Source organism: Chelon labrosus (genome assembly GCF_963514085.1).
Source record: "Chelon labrosus genome assembly, chromosome: 16".
In the NCBI taxonomy this organism is placed as follows: domain Eukaryota; kingdom Metazoa; phylum Chordata; class Actinopteri; order Mugiliformes; family Mugilidae; genus Chelon; species Chelon labrosus.
Window position 1 is genome coordinate 16,059,523 of NC_140349.1, and position 15,057 is coordinate 16,074,579.

The 15,057-nt window shown below is 39.7% G+C and overlaps 1 protein-coding gene across 1 annotated transcript; it reads left to right on the forward strand.

Moving 5' to 3' along the window:
- The first annotated feature begins 515 nt into the window (after window positions 1-515).
- Window positions 516-7,876, forward strand: tra2a (transformer 2 alpha homolog). Its single transcript, XM_084563871.1, has 9 exons — window positions 516-644; window positions 1,999-2,132; window positions 2,302-2,467; window positions 4,690-4,743; window positions 5,703-5,891; window positions 6,383-6,498; window positions 6,697-6,855; window positions 6,940-7,010; window positions 7,134-7,876. Exons 1-9 carry the CDS (start codon window positions 609-611, stop codon window positions 7,142-7,144), a joined length of 936 nt encoding a protein of 311 aa, XP_084419997.1. The 5' UTR covers window positions 516-608; the 3' UTR covers window positions 7,145-7,876.
- Window positions 7,877-15,057: the final 7,181 nt, after the last annotated feature.

The following is a 15,057-nucleotide window of genomic DNA, read 5'->3' on the forward strand; positions in this document are numbered from 1 at the left end:
TTCCTGTTTGGTTTTGACTACCCACCTCTAAAACCTTGGTACTTTTAAATTGTCCTGAATTACTGCAGCCTGTTACGTAAAGTAGCAATGTACTTTTATTAAAGAGAGTAATTTTAGTGGTTATATAAAGGAGTAGTTGGCTCCATCTGAACCAACTTCAACATGTAAACGGTGCTTGCATTATTTTTTTAACATAATCTGTAACTGCAACATAGGGTCACTTTTAGCAATTCTTTATTGTGCAAGATTTGGATCACTTTGTTTTTTGTCATTAAATGATTTTATGCGGTGTATTTACTACTTTTAAGTGTCCATACGTCGTAAACCACTAATCCTGGGGGGAAGCATAAAAAGTTTCCAAGGTGTGTTTACGGCATTGGTTTACGGTCATGTTACGTTCAAGTACGCCATGTTTAAGTTTTCACAGGAAGGGCACGTGCAAGACGAAGCGGAAATGACGCCAGGTTCCGCAGCTCTTAAACATACCGCCCACCTTAACGCGCCATTTTCTTGGCCAGGAAAGAAAAAAAAATAAAACATTAGAGTTAAGCCGCTTCACTGCAGCTTATTTCTACCAAAATACTGCTTTTCGTTAGCTAAACAGAAAGATGAGCGACATTGAGGACGGAAACTACGAAGAACGGGTATGTAGTTTCCCTGAACGATGTAAAATATCTTCATATCTTCCTTTTTTCTTCTGTGTGGCTTATAGACATTGTTATAGGAATGCACCATTAGCTAGCGTACGTTTATGCTAACGCTGTAAATAGCTTAACGTCCACTTCCTTGCTTTGTTGGCTAGCGTTGCACGTGTTGCAAAGGCAGAAAAGCTTCCAGACAAACGTGTTATCGAAAGTTTTTTTCTAATTTAAAACAATTCTTCTCTGCTAGCAAGACTGCCTCAACTATCCTCTGGTAAAGGTAGCTAACCGCTAGTTACCGATAGCATAAAGTCGCCGAGGTTAACCCTTGGTGGAACCTTGCGTTCCCTGATAAATTATGCTCTGACTCATTTGGTATTGAAATGAATTACAAAACGTCCATGACCAGCAACGTCCTTTTAGGCAAATGTGACTGCGTCTGTTTTTCCTTCTCCAGATTTAGTTTTAAGCCAATCTTCCTTCTCAGCTTTCATTCTCTGGTTTAGAAAATGGAAATATTGTTACAACATTTTCATCTATTATATTCAGTAACATAACAGTATGGCTTACATTGTAACTTTGCTCATTTGCATCATTTCTGCAATATTAAATCTTAATGTAATTGTACTGCATTCAGTTTTTTGTTTTTAATTTTATTTAAGATATATATATATATTTTTTTTTTATTAAACTCTATGATCTTAATTTTATTGAATGTTCTTTTTTCATTAAGGTTATTGAACCTGAAGGATTTGAAGAGTTTTATCCAAGAATGATGAAGAAAATTTTCAAGATAAAAGAAGGCTAATGAAAACATGTACAGAGCAGAACGTAGAAGTGGAAAGGGAGGAAATGTGACGGAAGAATGGTGTGAGATAGACGCGCTTGCAAGTGTAATGGCTAAAATGAAACAGACCGGGCGTCAGAAAATCTGAAAACTGAAAAAAGAAGAATGAAGAAGGATAGAAAACCTGACAGAAAGGAGTAGCGTGTAAAGAATCTGGAAGAATGAATGTGTCCCTAGGTTAAGTAAAAATACTGTTTGTGTCACAATTGTCTCTTCTTTACCATGCTCCCTTTCTTTATATAAATATGCATGTTTTTATCTTTTCCCTTGATGGCCCAGGTGGACATAGAGCTGTCATACATTTATATATTTTTAATGTGTCGTATTGCAGATCAAAGTTTACTAACCCCTTTTTCCACAGTACATAAGCTATACATTTTAGACAGGTGTACTGTTTGTGTGAAACATTCTCTACCACATTTCACTAGTCTGTGCTTGGTTGTGTTTCTTTGTAAAGAAATAAATACATTTGTCCAAGAGAAAGTTATTAACATGCTGCTGTGGCAATAGGGGTCACGCTCCCCATCGAAATCGGATCATGGGAGTCCAGCTCGGGTCAAGTCGGAGAGCAGGTCCGGCTCCCCGAGTCCATCCCGGGCCTCCAAACGTTCTGAGTCCAGATCCCGCTCTCGGTCAAAATCTGGGTATGTTGCTGCCTTTCTATAGTGACTTTGAAGTACTGTGATCTCATCATACAACAGATCAATGTTACTGAGTGCTTTGAATGTTGAGCGCTTTCTTCTCTTTTATGTCACTTGTCATTTTAACGTTCACATGTACAAGACCATTAAATGAATTGCTTCTTGTTCTCAGGTCTCGTTCTAGGCGGCACTCAAACCGCCGTTATAGCCGGTCACGCTCTCGGTCCTATTCCCACCGGAGGAAGTCCCGCTCTCGTTCCTACAGTCCTGAATACCACCGCAAGAGGAGCCAGAGCACATCACCTATGTCGAACAGGAGGCGTCACACTGGCAACAGGGTGAGTGTGACGAGATCTAAAGCGTAGGCCAAAGCTATAGAAGATAAACCAAAGGATTCTCACATTAACTATAAGGTGTTACTGCTGACATTTCGGACACATCAGATTTCTGGGGTAATTCCGAATCGTAACTTGTAGATAGTGAAAGATTAAAACATTTTGTGCATTCGTGTGACTGTTTTGTTTTCCTGAGTTGGTAAGTCCTTTATGCATCTTTGGTGTGTTTAGGTGCTTTTAAGTCAAAATATGAAAACAACATGGGAAAATTCCAGCACTCAGATCGTATCGAGAGGGGTGGTGTTACCCTTTGAAAATCTGTTCAGTCAAAAAATAATAGCACCTGATAACCATGTGGATCTTTTGATCTGATCTACAGTATCTCACAAAAGTGATTACACCCCTCACAATTTTGTAAATATTTTATTATATCTTTTCACGGGAAAACACTGAAGATATGACACTGATACAATGTAAAGTAGTTAGTGTACAGCTCGTATAACAGTGTAAATTTGCTGTCCCCTCAAAATAACTCAACACACAGTCATTAATGTCTAAACCGCTGAGTACACCCCTAAGTAAAAATGTCCAAATTGTGCCCAGTAAGCCATTTTCCCTCCCTGGTGTCATGTGACTTGTTAGTGTTACAAGGTCTCATGTGTGAACAGGGAGCATGTGTGTTAAATTTGGTGCTATCGCTCTCACCCTCTCTCATACTGGTCAACATGGCACCTCATGGCAAAGAACTCTGAGGATCTGAAAAAAAAGAATTGTTCCTCTACATAAGGATGGACTAGGCTGTAAGAAGATTGCCAACACCCTGAAACTGAGCTGGAGCACAGTGGCCAAGACCACACAGCGGTTTAACAGGACAGGTTCCTCTCAGAACAGGCCTCGTCATGGTCGACCAAAGAAGTTGAGTGCACGTGCTCAGCGCCATATCCAGAGGTTCTTTTGAAAATAGATGTATGAGTGCTGCCAGCATTGCTGCAGAGGTTGAAGGGGTGGGGGTGGGCCTGTCAGTGCTCAGACCATACGCCGCACACTGCATCAAATTGGTCTGCATGGCTGTCATCCAAGAAAGAAGCCTCTTCTAAAAATGATACACAAGAAAGCCCGCAAACAGTTGCTGATGACATGCATTACTGGAACTATGTCCTGTGGTCTGATGAGACCAAGATAAACACACCTCCAAGATAACCACTGACTTGCTAAAGAAACTGAGGGTAAAGGTGATGGACTGGCCAAGCATGTCACCAGACTTAAACCCTATTGAGCATCTGTGGGGTATCCTCATACGGACATTTTCACTTAGGCTTGTACTCACTTTTGTTGCCAGTGGTTTAGACATTAATGGCTGAATGTTGACTTATTTTGAGGGGACCGCAAGTTTACACTGTTATACAAGCTGTACACTGACTACTTTACATTGTATCAAATCTTCAGTGTTGTCCTGTGAAAGGATAAAATATTTACAAATGTGAGTGGTTTACTCAAGTTTGTGAGATACTGTAGGTGGAAAGAATGTATTCTTCCTGCCCATGTTTGCTCCATGTGACGAGTGTTTGTGAGAAATGAACATGCAACTTGCAAGCGAAAAAAAAAAAAAAAAAAGTAGCATTTGCCAAGTTTGATTACCATCACATGACCTCAGCGACTTAGCAACTTGTGTATATATTTTTTTTTTTCTTTCTGGTTTGTTCCGACTTGTTGGGACACTGACTTGAATGTTTCCAGTCAGGATCAAAAACTTCCAACTATTCAATCACATGATTGCTCTATTAGGCTGTTTAATCTCACATTGTGTATAGTGAATAAAAACAAATGCTTGGGATGTTATGGGGAGATGTTTTAAAGACGCTGTGTTTGTAAGTAAAAAAAAAAACATGAATGAGTTTCACACGTTTTGATTTAAATCTGCAACATGCATTCAGAACCAACAGGCTAATATAATCAGAACTGTGTTGCCCTTTTTAGTATATAACTGTTATTTGCTATTTATGTTTAAAAAATGTTTTTGTACTTAAGTTTAAATATTGAAAATGTATTAACAACGATTGCTTCATTAGGCATCTCAGCAGTTAAACGTGAAGAGTGAGACGGGTATTTTTGTGTACGGAAGTAATTTATCACATGATTGTGGTGGATGCTGTGGGAATCCACTTTGACATGACATTTAATAACCCCTTTGATTAACCCCCCCCCCCGTTTCATTATATCAACAGAGCCATGACTACACAAAAGAAGCATGCAGTCATGGCGGTGATGCTGATGTTAGGGTACGTGGACCTTCTGACATATTTTGGGATTTAGCAATGTAATGTTTGTGTGTGGGTTAAATGTGCTAATAGAAATGTTATAATATATGTATACGTATATGTAATAGATATTATAATATAAAATGTTAATATTTGCAATATGCAGCAGGTCACCTTCTGAATTGAAGTACAGTTAACACTTCTAATTAATACTCAGAAAATATGGATGATCTAAGATGAAATGAACATGTGTTTGCAGTTTTTATTTTATCTATCATGTGGTGTAACTCACACTTCATTGCAACAGTAACTAGCAAAGTACAAATGGATAATTTGCTAAATATGTATTGCATTCTAAACTTTCTTGTGTCAACAAGGTATTAATAGTTTTACATAGGAGCCTTTGAAGCTTTAACTGTAAAGGGTAAATGCAGGAACATACTTAATGTTGGAAATTAAGATTAAATTTTGTATGTTTTCTTGGCTCTCCATCTGGTAACAATTTCTTGCAGCACCATACTTGACTAGTTGTGTAAGTTCAATGTTCATAGCACACTGCTGCTTTGGGAGGTCCATGTGAAAATGCAAAACATGAGGGACATTTTCAAAACAAACATGAGGCAGTTGAAATCGTCACATCTTAGCCTGTGACATCTTTTTGAAAGCAGTTTAAGGGGTTATTAAAGCTGTCATAGGTTACCCACAAAGAATTTACTGTGGTGCTGTGTAAAAATATACATAGATGTACTTTACTTTTTAGGAGTAGCTTAATAACCCAGTGCTCATAAACACATGGTATAGCTGGAATGTTTCCTCCCTAACAGTGAGAAACTGATCTAAAGTGAGTAGTCAATGTATAAATGAAAAGGTTTTAAAAATCATTCAGTCTTGGAGTGTGTTTTTCGTACTCGATCAGATAAATGGATTTTGTATGCAAAACTTTATCCACCAACTCTGATTCCTATTGTTGACCTTTGCAGGCGAACCCTGATCCGAGCACATGTTTGGGGGTGTTCGGCTTGAGCCTGTACACAACAGAACGTGACCTGAGGGAGGTGTTTTCGCGCTACGGCCCTCTGGCCGGGGTCAATGTGGTGTACGACCAGCGTACCGGTCGCTCCCGTGGCTTTGCCTTCGTTTACTTTGAGAGGATTGAGGACTCCAAGGAGGTATGGGAAATACTTGAAGTTTAATAATTGGTCAAAAGTTCAATAATCTTTACTCCTGGTCCTATTGACTAACTTGTTTTGCTGTACTGCATTCTTACTAGCTAGAATGAAAAGTAGCATGTCACTGGGTCAAAGGGTGAAGAGTATAGACACAAAGCAATAGTCTTAAATCTAATCATTACATTGATTTATGCCCCTCATTACTTTATTTTTTGCTACATTAATGTAGCATTATTCTGTGTGGATATATGATCATTAGCAACAGCATATTGTTTGACTCCTCTTCAGATATACTTTTTTAATTTAGTTGTGATTACATCAGTGTGCCACTAGGTGTCCACCTATCCTCAAATTCCCTAAAATGCATCCCATGGCAGAGGTTTGCAGTGTGTACTGTTGGTGGGCCTTTGTGAATGAAATAATTTTACCCAATGCGCTTATAATAATCTGATAACATCTTTGTCTTTCTCCTCCCTTTTTGTGTTCCCTAGGCAATGGAGCGAGCCAATGGCATGGAGCTCGATGGGAGGCGAATCAGAGTGGATTATTCCATTACCAAACGTGCCCATACCCCCACGCCAGGAATCTACATGGGCCGACCAACTCAGTAAGATCAACACTGATGTCTAATATGAGATACCGGCTGTCTTGATATATTAGTGTGAACTTAAAATCACTCATTCATCACTTTTCTTGTTGTTCAAATCAGTTTTGACATGGCACTGTGCTTTTTATTAATTTTTTGAAGAGATCAGCTGCCCAGGGGTCATAGCTTTTTTTTTCTTCTTTTTTTTAAAAAAAACAGCAATGGTGGAGGTGGAGGTGGTGGTGGTGGTGGCGGCGGCAGTGGCGGCAGCAGCGGCGGCGGCGGCGGCAGCAGCAGCAGCAGGCGGGGGAGAGACTCGTATTATGACCGTAGCTATGACCGCTGTGACAGATATGATGAATATGACTATAGGTATAGGTGAGTAGTACCTTGCAAGTACAAAATCAATGTTATGCCATTATGTGTGAGAAAGCGTATTAAATTTTCATTGTCTTTTCGCAGTCGCAGGCGCTCTCCATCACCCTACTACAGTCGATACAGGTCTCGCTCACGGTCTCGCTCCTACAGCCCACGTAAGTGAGGAGAAATGCCAAAGAAGGCTCACCTAACTACATTTACTATACAATTTTGACGCCACATGTTGCTGATTTAAAGCCTATTCTAATGTAATGTTTCTGGGTTTTCTTTTCTTGCAGGACGATACTAAGCTGCAGCTTCCATCATTCAACTTCCCTCCAATAATTGATGGTGTGTGATTTATCAGTGTGTTTCAGAAGGGCAAATTTTGAATTAGCATGTCTATATCAACAGAGTTCTTGAGTTTGAGGCTGTTCTTGTTTACATGCAGTAGATGTCTTCATTTTTTTAGGCATTTTGATGCGCCCATGTTAAGTGTAAGCAAAGACTGTTGCTTTGTCTAGATTCATTGTTATACTTCATTACCCTCATTTTCTGCAGCCTGGATCCTCTTTTTTTCTGTTCATTGACTGAGTTATTGCACTGTTAATATGGTTCTCATGATGGGGAAAGAAAACAGTGGTAACACTTGATTTTACAAATTCTTTTAATTATAAGAGAAACCTCTCTATGTGCAGTATAGATAACGGAGTGTTGTTTAACTCAGAGTTTACTGGTCAGTAGCAGGTAAATCAGGCTGTTAAGTGGTACCACCAACCAATTGTTTTTGTCTCTGCTTACAGTCTGTCACTTCATTCTAGTCAGGAAAGTTATTGTTTTTGGTTTCCAGAGAATTATGATTTTACATATTGCATTTTTTTTCTATTGTTATTGTTTTCTTTGTTTGGAAATACAAATGTAAAAAAACCTCCAAAGTTTGAATGGTGTTTTTTGTCTCTAAATGCACATGAAATTGACTTGAGCTGTACGGATGGGAGTTAATGCTTAGTGGGTGAGGTGGGAAAACGAGAGTTTCACAGAACAAGACCAGCACCAGGGTGTTGGTTATCACTGATTTAAAGTAACCAGTAGAGCTGTAGTCACCCTTTCAAACTATAAAATATTCTCCATACATTCAAGCTTCCCTTCATTCCACTCCACACCAATGACGACATGAACACAAAGACATAAAGCGAGCTTTTATTAGGTGTCTCATGAGATTCAAAGTTTGCAGAAAACTATATATTCTGTAACTTAACACATTAACACAAAAGATAAGCATGTTGTACATTAACATGCTGTAAGTTCTTCACTTTCATCTATTATCCAGGGTCTTTACCTTTAAGTTTTCTTGCTGAAAAGATGACAGAAGATGGCAAACAGTGTGAGTAACATTTTCTTTCATTAACAAAAACCTTGCAGATTGCGTCAGCTCAACGCAATCACTCACTTTGTCCCACGTAGATACAGGATCAAAACCTTGGATTGATAAAGACAGGATCCCAACACCGAGTGGCTAGTCAGAAAAGTAAACCTGTAGGAATGGAGGGCCCTTTATCTATACGCCTCAGGCCCAATAACAAGGCCCCTCATTCAGATGGGGTTAATAATCAGTGCTGACATGTCATGGGGCCCCTCGGAGTTATGCATTCATCCATTCAGAGATAATTCTTAAGGTTCCAAGGTAACCGCTGGCTAGAAGGATACAAGGGTCAGAGTTTAGGGTCTTTCTCAATAAAGGTTCATCACCATAGCCTACAGGTCTATGAGTGTGTGCTCATTTTCACCTTTATATTGACTACACACTTATTCATACACACTTTCTCCTGTAGAACTCTGAATAATGAAGCAAGTAAATTATATAGTTAGTTATGGTCCCTTGATTGTAACTTGCTGTACCTCTTCCTTATTAGTTTTAAAAGTAGAAAAATGAAATTAAAGAGATTTCTGTAGTTACGGTTGTGGTAAATGTTTATCTTCGTGAACTTGCGCTGTGACACCGGTGACATGGCAGGGGCCACATCCTGATAGGCTAACTAGCTGGGGACAGCCTGCTTACTGTAGATATTTTTATTACTAGCTCAATGTAGACGCATTTTACATATAGAATTTAAAGTTCTTTCAAAGTGTCAGTATCAACAGTAAAGTGTTTGGTTAGAGGAAGAAGTCCATATTTATTGCTTTGCAAAAAAAGACCCAAATAGTTCCTGTTTAATTTGAATTTTACATGAATTTTGATAGTTTTCCTTTATCCCCATCATATAGTTTTACGGTACATGATTTATAGCAATGAACCAAACACACCCAAGATCCTCGCCACGCGCAACATGTAGCTTTACCATGCACGTATGATCAAAATCAAACAGGGAGGGGGCACATGTAACAAACAGGACAATGTCTGAAGGTTAACAGGCAGCAGCATGCATGTTCATGTATTGTATATGGTTTGAACACAGGAAGTGAGCTGGCCTAAAATCCCCGCCTCTGTCTGCTCCACATCTGAGCATTAAACATGAGCTTCCAGTTGGAATAACAAACATTAGCAACGGTTTGCTCTTCAGTAAGCACATGCTGATTATCTTACTTGTTAATCAGGATTCTCGCTCATGCAGAGGTCCAGAACAGAAATACACAATTTGACCATTTTTATCTTTTTTGTTTGGACTTTTCTGAAAACCTTAACTTTGGTCAACAAAAGTTGTTTTCAGAAACTGATCATTTTTTAAATCAAAATGCATTTGTCTATTCATATCCTTACTCCTCTTTATTAAATGTGGCCAGATTAAACAAATAAAAGGTTCTTTGCTGCACTTGAAATGAGCTTTATTACTTTTTTTAAACTGCAAGTTAACGTGTAGCAAAATAATAATAAAAAAATCATTATCAATTAAAAACTTGTTTGAAACTATTTTGGATGTTTGTATAACTTAAAATTGAATTCTAAAAATCATAAACAGGGGAAAGATTCATTATTACACTATAATAATTAAAAGCTTGCTGCTTCCTTTTAAAATTTACATTAAACATTTATATATATCTTTATAGAAATAAATCAAGTAAATACATGATCACCAGCAACAGCCTAACTATAATAATCAACAATCACATGCAGTAAATGACACTATATCCCTAATATGAGAATACACAACTTAGTCCATTCCAAATTCAACAAATCCTGCACTTTATTTTACAACAATAACACAATCTAATGACAAATTACAAGTGTGAAAACTGGAAGCACAACCAAACTTGTTTTTCTCTTCTTTCAGAAAACAAGATATTGAAGAAATTGATTGCTTTTGAGCTGTTAAGGGCAAATTTTCCCCAACACAAATCTCAGTGTAACTAATCAATCAAGGTGCTGAAACCAGCAAACAACAGCAACCAGGAGAGGGGAAGTTTTTTTTGTTAGTTTTTTTTTTTTTTATAACAGAAAGAGAGACAAAGCCACACTGCTGCAGCATGGCCGTACAGAACAGCAGCAAAGTGTGACAAAGACTGCAAATATTCGTGTGTCTGAGCGTGAAAACACCCATTTCCACCAAACTTTTTGTGCTGCATGAACATGTGTCTTTAATCTGGTCAAATGCAGCAACAATAAAGGAAAATTCAATCCAACTCATCCCATAAGATCACACATAATTACAAGAGAAATACAACAAATGTCTGCCACAGTAAAGCCAGTTTAGGATAAAATAATTAAAACTAAAATAAACCAAGAATTTCAGATGATTTCTTTGACACTCCATGCAGCGTGTGCAAGGCAGTGTGTGCGGGACGTAAGCAAATTAGAGGCTGCTAAATAAATATTTCAGGAAAATTTTAGGAACAGCTGAAAGGCGACAATAATGTAACGGAAGCTGAGTTTGGCTGCTATTTATAGCCTTTAAAGCTGTTTCCAGCCAAACAAATGATCAGCCACTTTATTAAAAATATCTCCACATATATATCATCTTTCCAAATGAGGCTGAGTTAACTCTTTTCCCATGCAATTTCCAGGATATTGGCTTTATTTGACAAAAAGGGGGGGAAGAGAAAACAGAAAAAATAAGCTTCAGCTTCTTTCCTTGTGTTAATCTCTTTTTTTTTTTTAAATAACAGAGCTATTAGCTGGGGAGTATTTGATCTTTTAGTAGTTTACCAGCAAGCATTAACTCGTTGTTTACTATTAAAAAGAACTGATGCCTGGCATGTGTTTAGAGGGGGCACAAACCGCCATTTTCTGATGAGAAGAAGGTGTGCCATCATAAAGCAGAATCTAGGGAAAACGCACACGCCACCCGTTTAGTTAGTTTTGCTTGAGAGCCTGAATAAAAAATCCATCTGATATACAGAAACTCCTGTGGCTGGATCAAATGCACAAGGAGATTTGTTAGTTAAGTTACTGTGAGGCTCCTGATTCTCCTCAACATGGCGTTCACCACAGCTTTCCTTGACTCTGTCCGAAGCGGTCAGCCACTGAATTCAGTGCTTACAGCTCAAGTGGAAAGAAAGCACATTGTTAAAGACTTGCCTTAAATAAGAAATAAAATAAAACAAAATAAAATAAATCTCACCGGAAAACAGAATCCCTTGATTCACTGTAGCCTAAAGGGGGCTTTGTAAACGAGCCTTGCGCTTGGCGACGCACACTATCTATATCTTGGAGCGAGGCCAGAAGCTCAGAGTTGGGCTATACGCTGCGTTTTGCATAAACTATCTGCCTCTAATCTCTTTGTCTTTTCTTCTAGAAATATCCCAGTTCAACCAGATCGATTCCTACTCTGACATTAACAGCAGAAATCTTCCCACATAGGGATGCAGTCTGGTCTGAAACTTTATGTCAGTTTGCCCCCTATGGAATTTGTCCATAGCGAGGAGTCCTGAAACTGGGGGCGGGGAGACTTTCTGTACATTCCTCAGCGATACATTCACTTCTCCTCCTGCAGAGCCTGCACACAGAGAGAGAGAGAGAGAGAGAGGGGGAGAGAGGGTTTCAGGCAGGCTGCAGCCATGCATCGGCTCATTTAAACCGACAGAGCACGCACATGACTGCTGTCGCCATACGTTGAATGTCCACGGATGTGTCCCCCTCCATGCAGCCAGTTGCACATTTGCACCCAGCCCCTCCGCCGTTTCGTTATTTAATTTTCTGAGAAAACCATTAAAACCAAATAAACTGGGTTATAAAAAATTGTATGAGCCTAACCAGGCCAACGGAAAGCACACAGGCTTCATAAATCTCCCATATAGGTCCATACAGAAGGGACGTGTGGATCTAACCACTGGCTGGAAAGTCACTAAGAAACTTTTCGGGACTGAAACTCGAAACAAATTATAAAACAGTTCAAAGGTAGTCCGAAGAGTCGCCAGGAGTGACTTTTAACCCCATCTTTTGTACTCTTTTGATTTGATCTATTCAAATGTGTGCCCCATAAATGTAAACACAGCATAAACTTCCTGAAAAGCCGAGGACCGTTATGAAAAAAAAGAGAAAAGAAGCGCCCCGGATCGGCTTCTGGCTCTCGTTTTAGTTACATCTTTATGCCCTATGACAAAGCCAGGCAGAGGAAACACGGGGAGAAATGCATAATTGGCGCGCTGATTCATATAGAATAGTCGAGCCGGGGAGCCAATGAATGAGCGCGCTGAGGCCGAGCCAGCAGCGGTAGTACGGAGCGGGTCTGCTGCGCTCTGATTGGACGGAGCCCCCGACCAATCAGAGAGCTCGGTGTGTTTGTTCAGCAGCAGAGGGGTGAACCGACAGAGGCAGCCATGGCCCCAGTCCTGAGCCAGTGGCTGTAGGGCCCACTATACCAACACTCCCTTTGTAACCTGCTTTACACGAGCATGCACACCTAGGCCTATTCATTGGAAAACAGAGCAGGGACACAGTTCTTATCGTCTCGGCTCCAAGCATGGCTCCTCGTAGGGCTGCAGCGGAGGCTACACCCACCTAAACTCACTTTTCAAATGTGTTTTTCTTTTCCTCGTGACATACATTTAAACTAGCTTTTCAAGCACAATAAAGGAGGCTGGTTCACATTTGCCACAGATTACAATCAAACATTTTACAGCTGTTTCTTTCTGATTGCACACATATTTTATTTTTTTCACATGTAGGTCAAATCCTAAAACTAAATTAAAGGAATTAAATTCTGCTTTAGATCAAATATACTGTTCTGTGTATTGAGCACATGTAAACGCTTATTGACCTGGTTCAAGGTGAACTTTGAACTTTAATGGTATGTGCTAAATATAAGCAGATACAGTCAGTTGCTGGTTGTTTATTAGGTACACAAACCTTTTAATCAATTGTTGTTATTTATAAATGCTATCTCCAAGAAGTAGAGTTCCTCTGTTAGACACTGAGTAAACCTCACTGTCATTTGCCTGCTACTGTTGTTCTGTGGTTGAATTAGTGCACAGTGGTAAGTGTTTTCAATATGTTGCCCAACCTATTTACATGCATAAGCGAACATTAGAGACACAATTCAGTACAATGCTGCAGTATGCACTTATTCATTAGGTACAGAAGTGAAAACAAATGCATTTCATCCTGCATTAAATCATGGCTGCTATAATGTTTAGTTTATATTAAAACAACATCAGAAAGGTGGTGATTTAACTGTATGATCATTCTGGATGATTTAGTTTCCGGTGCCGTTAAACTGGACTGAATTAAACTCGTTTCTGCTGTTTAGCCTAGTCCACTGACTAAGATCGGGTTGTCAAAATAATAGGAACATATGTTTGTCGGCACAGCACAGCACAATTCAACAGTACAACAAACCACAGCCTCTAACATGACGACACAGTTGAATCAGCAGCTCCCTCGGTTATTTTAAACAAATGCAGAATACCATAACCTTCATGAAGCTAAGATTTAGTGCAGGACTGTTAGTTTTCACTTCTGTACCTAATGAACTGGCATGTGAGTGGAGCTCACCAGCAGTGTAAACTGTTACAAACTTAACAATTTATTGCGGAATTATAGATAGACAGATACAGATAGATGTTTTTATTATGCTTTACAAATATATTGACAAATTGACTTCACTGATAAGAATATGTATAAATGTATATATTTTGTTGTAACGCTGACACAATTATTTTCTGATAGTATATCACCCTGTTGCCATCAACAGGTATGTAATCATTTGCTTATTAGTCCTGTAAAAACGTACATTATCTGCAGTGACCTCCGTAAACTATCGGCCTCAGTTGATTTACAAAGAAGCTTATTGACAGTTGTGTAATGCTCTAGACATGTATACCACACGTGATTGGATTTTGGGCCGTGCCTTACATAGGACACTGGGGGCACTTTTTGTGTTGGAGACCCCTCCCTCTTTCAGTAAATTCAAATCCATGCCGGAGGTATAGCAGAAAGGGATTCGCCATGTTTGCTCCACATGGCCAACGCTTCCGCCTTGCACCAATCCTCCAGAAATGTGTAAAACCTAAAAACAAGTGGCGTGGGAGCTCTGATATCGCCCCACGATGCCCTCTCAGCACGATTTTGTGTGACCACGAGCAAAACGGGCCCGCTGTTGGACTTTGAATTGTGGATCAGAGAGGGCATGGCTCCACTCATGCTGGAGAAGATGGATGCCGCCATGTGGATAGTAGTACGTGTCATTCCCACATTGCGTGAGGGCCCGAGGAGTGGCGTAGGGCCCATCCTGTTCAAGTTACTTGGAGTTAAATGTATGCAGCATACAATTTAACAATATAATGCAACATCATTTATGAACGGCCCCACCCCCTTTTCCTTCTACTGTGTCATCAGCACAGCGCACTTAACACAGCCGTGCGCACCAGCCCCCGCAATATCAGCGTCTGAAAGCTATGGGCGTGCGTGAGCGCACTGCCGCTTTACTATTTCTCAGCCGACCAATGAGAATCGACGCTTTGCAGAGAAAGGCACACCAATGTGATTCTAGTAAAGATACTCTAGTTTCTCACGGAATCCCTTTACGCACATAGCTCGCCAGGTTTTTTCCCAACACCAATCCACTCTTCCCCTCCTTTTTTTCTTCGCTCCCCTTCGCTGTCCCCACCCCAGATTCCCGTGCAATTTTCCCCCAATCCCAAACACTTAATTGAGCAATTGGGATTCCTCACGTGTGGGCTGATTTGTAGTTTGAACACGTGGCTCATTCAAAAAAGCCGGAATAGCAGAGGATTTTTTTTTTCTCCCCCCTTCTTCTTCTTCTTCTTCTTCTTATTCTAGGCTCCAGA

Bases quoted from the DNA above. Each gene is read 5' to 3' on its own strand.
- tra2a (XM_084563871.1), top strand. From the start codon at position 609: ATGAGCGACATTGAGGACGGAAACTACGAAGAACGG. The intron at 645-1,998 runs GTATGTAGTTTC...CTGTGGCAATAG, and splicing joins ACGGAAACTACGAAGAACGG to GGGTCACGCTCCCCATCGAA. The intron at 6,856-6,939 runs GTGAGTAGTACC...GTCTTTTCGCAG, and splicing joins GAATATGACTATAGGTATAG to TCGCAGGCGCTCTCCATCAC.